Source organism: Amphimedon queenslandica, unplaced genomic scaffold (assembly GCF_000090795.2).
Source record: "Amphimedon queenslandica unplaced genomic scaffold, v1.1 AMPQUscaffold_13203, whole genome shotgun sequence".
In the NCBI taxonomy this organism is placed as follows: Eukaryota; Metazoa; Porifera; class Demospongiae; order Haplosclerida; family Niphatidae; genus Amphimedon; species Amphimedon queenslandica.
Window position 1 is genome coordinate 92,618 of NW_003546561.1, and position 1,649 is coordinate 94,266.

General features: G+C 34.4%; 2 protein-coding genes across 2 annotated transcripts in view; both read left to right on the forward strand.

The window, feature by feature from the left end:
* LOC100640844 (beta-hexosaminidase subunit alpha-like) overlaps positions 1-1,461 on the forward strand; it is a 9,248-nt gene extending 7,787 nt beyond the window's left edge. The window contains exons 12-14 of the mRNA XM_020000275.1: positions 964-1,054; positions 1,158-1,262; positions 1,309-1,461. Coding sequence (XP_019855834.1) covers positions 964-1,054; positions 1,158-1,262; positions 1,309-1,372 — 260 coding nt within the window. The 3' untranslated portion in view covers positions 1,373-1,461. The remainder of the gene's footprint in view (positions 1-963; positions 1,055-1,157; positions 1,263-1,308) is intronic.
* Positions 1-1,649, forward strand: part of LOC100641092 (beta-hexosaminidase subunit beta-like) — a 6,181-nt gene that overhangs the window by 1,544 nt on the left and 2,988 nt on the right. The window lies entirely within an intron of this gene.

Genomic DNA, 1,649 nt, shown 5'->3' on the forward strand with positions numbered 1-1,649 from the left:
TCTCTTTATCAGGAAATTGATAATGTTTTCCCTGTACAATTACATTCATTTGGGAGGAGATGAGGTCTCATTCAGTTGCTGGTAAGTAAAGACTATTGCCATTATTAGTTAGCTAGTTTTATGCAGGCAGGGTAATCCTGACATACAAGCATGGATGAAGAAAATGGGTTACACTGATTATGCTAAACTTGAGGAATATTATGAAAACAAGTGAGAACCATTAGCATTGAATGAATGATTGTATTTCTATTGCAATTTCCTCAGTTTGATTGATTTGGTTAATAAACTGAATAAGAGTTATGTTGTGTGGCAAGAAATATTTGACAATGGACTAAAGGTATATTAGTACTGGTTTTTATGATAATTTACTATTTTTAATGTTTTACAGATCAAAATGGATACAGTTATTGATGTGTGGAAGGCAGGCTGGGAGAAGGAAATGGATGCTGTAACTAAAGCTGGTTATAATGTGATCCTGTCAACCTGTTGGTATCTGAACCGCATTAGTTATGGAGAAGACTGGAAGAGTGTAAATAATACATGTTCTTGTGTGGATTTTTATAAATGTTAAAGTTGCTCAGAAATCATGCAAAAGTCCCTGTATTATAATTTAGCCAAATTTTGCCAAAATTAAAAGAAGAGAATTCTTCAATTTTATAATTCTTCCTGATACATATACTTGTACTTATGCTGTGTAGAAAGTTTAAGGTAATTATGTTCAAAATTAATTTTTTATGAATTTTTTAAGTGGCTAAAAAATCAGACCAAAAACTCATGTTTTTCATTACTAAAATAACATATCTTGATTCTTTTCTTTTTTTACAGTATTACAGTTGTGATCCTCAAAATTTTAATGGTTAGTCTTTGTTCTTAATTTCATCAAGAGTTCATATGAAACACAATGATAGACGTTCCTAACTTCCTATTCTAATATATTATGAATACGCTGAGTTTATTTGACAGGTACTGATGATCAAAACTCTCTAGTAGTCGGTGGCCATGCTTGCCTCTGGGGAGAATGGGTTGATTCTACAAACTTTATGTCAAGAATGTGGTAAGTTGATTGTACTTTGCACTTTGCAGTTACCGCTAACTGCTAAACCTGACATTAATTTTTAATCTATATTTTAATCTTGTGTGTTTATTCAATCTTTCAGGCCAAGAGCATGTGCAGTGGGTGAGAGGTTATGGAGTCCAAAGACAGTCACTGATGTCAATGGGGCAAGGACTAGACTATTGAATCAACGCTGCAGACTACTGACGTTAGTAATAATAATAATGATAGATAAATTTCTTTTCCGTTTATAGTCGTGGTATTCGTGCTGAACCAGTTGGTCCCAGTTATTGCAATGATGAGTGGCATGGACCTTGAAGCAATTTTTGATGAACAACTGCTATTGTCTTCTTGTCTATGTTTGGTTTAATTAAAATAATTATAGCATGCTTCAAACCACGACAAAATGGCTCGATTTCTCTTGGTCTTTCTCTTTGCTGTTTCTCTTCGTCTCGTGTTTGGTGACTCCAGCACTACTTTAGACCTTCTCTGGCCCAAACCCTCTCAGTCTAAATTTGGTACTGAGGTCTATGAGGTAGACTCAGGAAATTTTGTCTTTAATACCACCAAGTGCTAGCACTCTCCTCAAATCAGC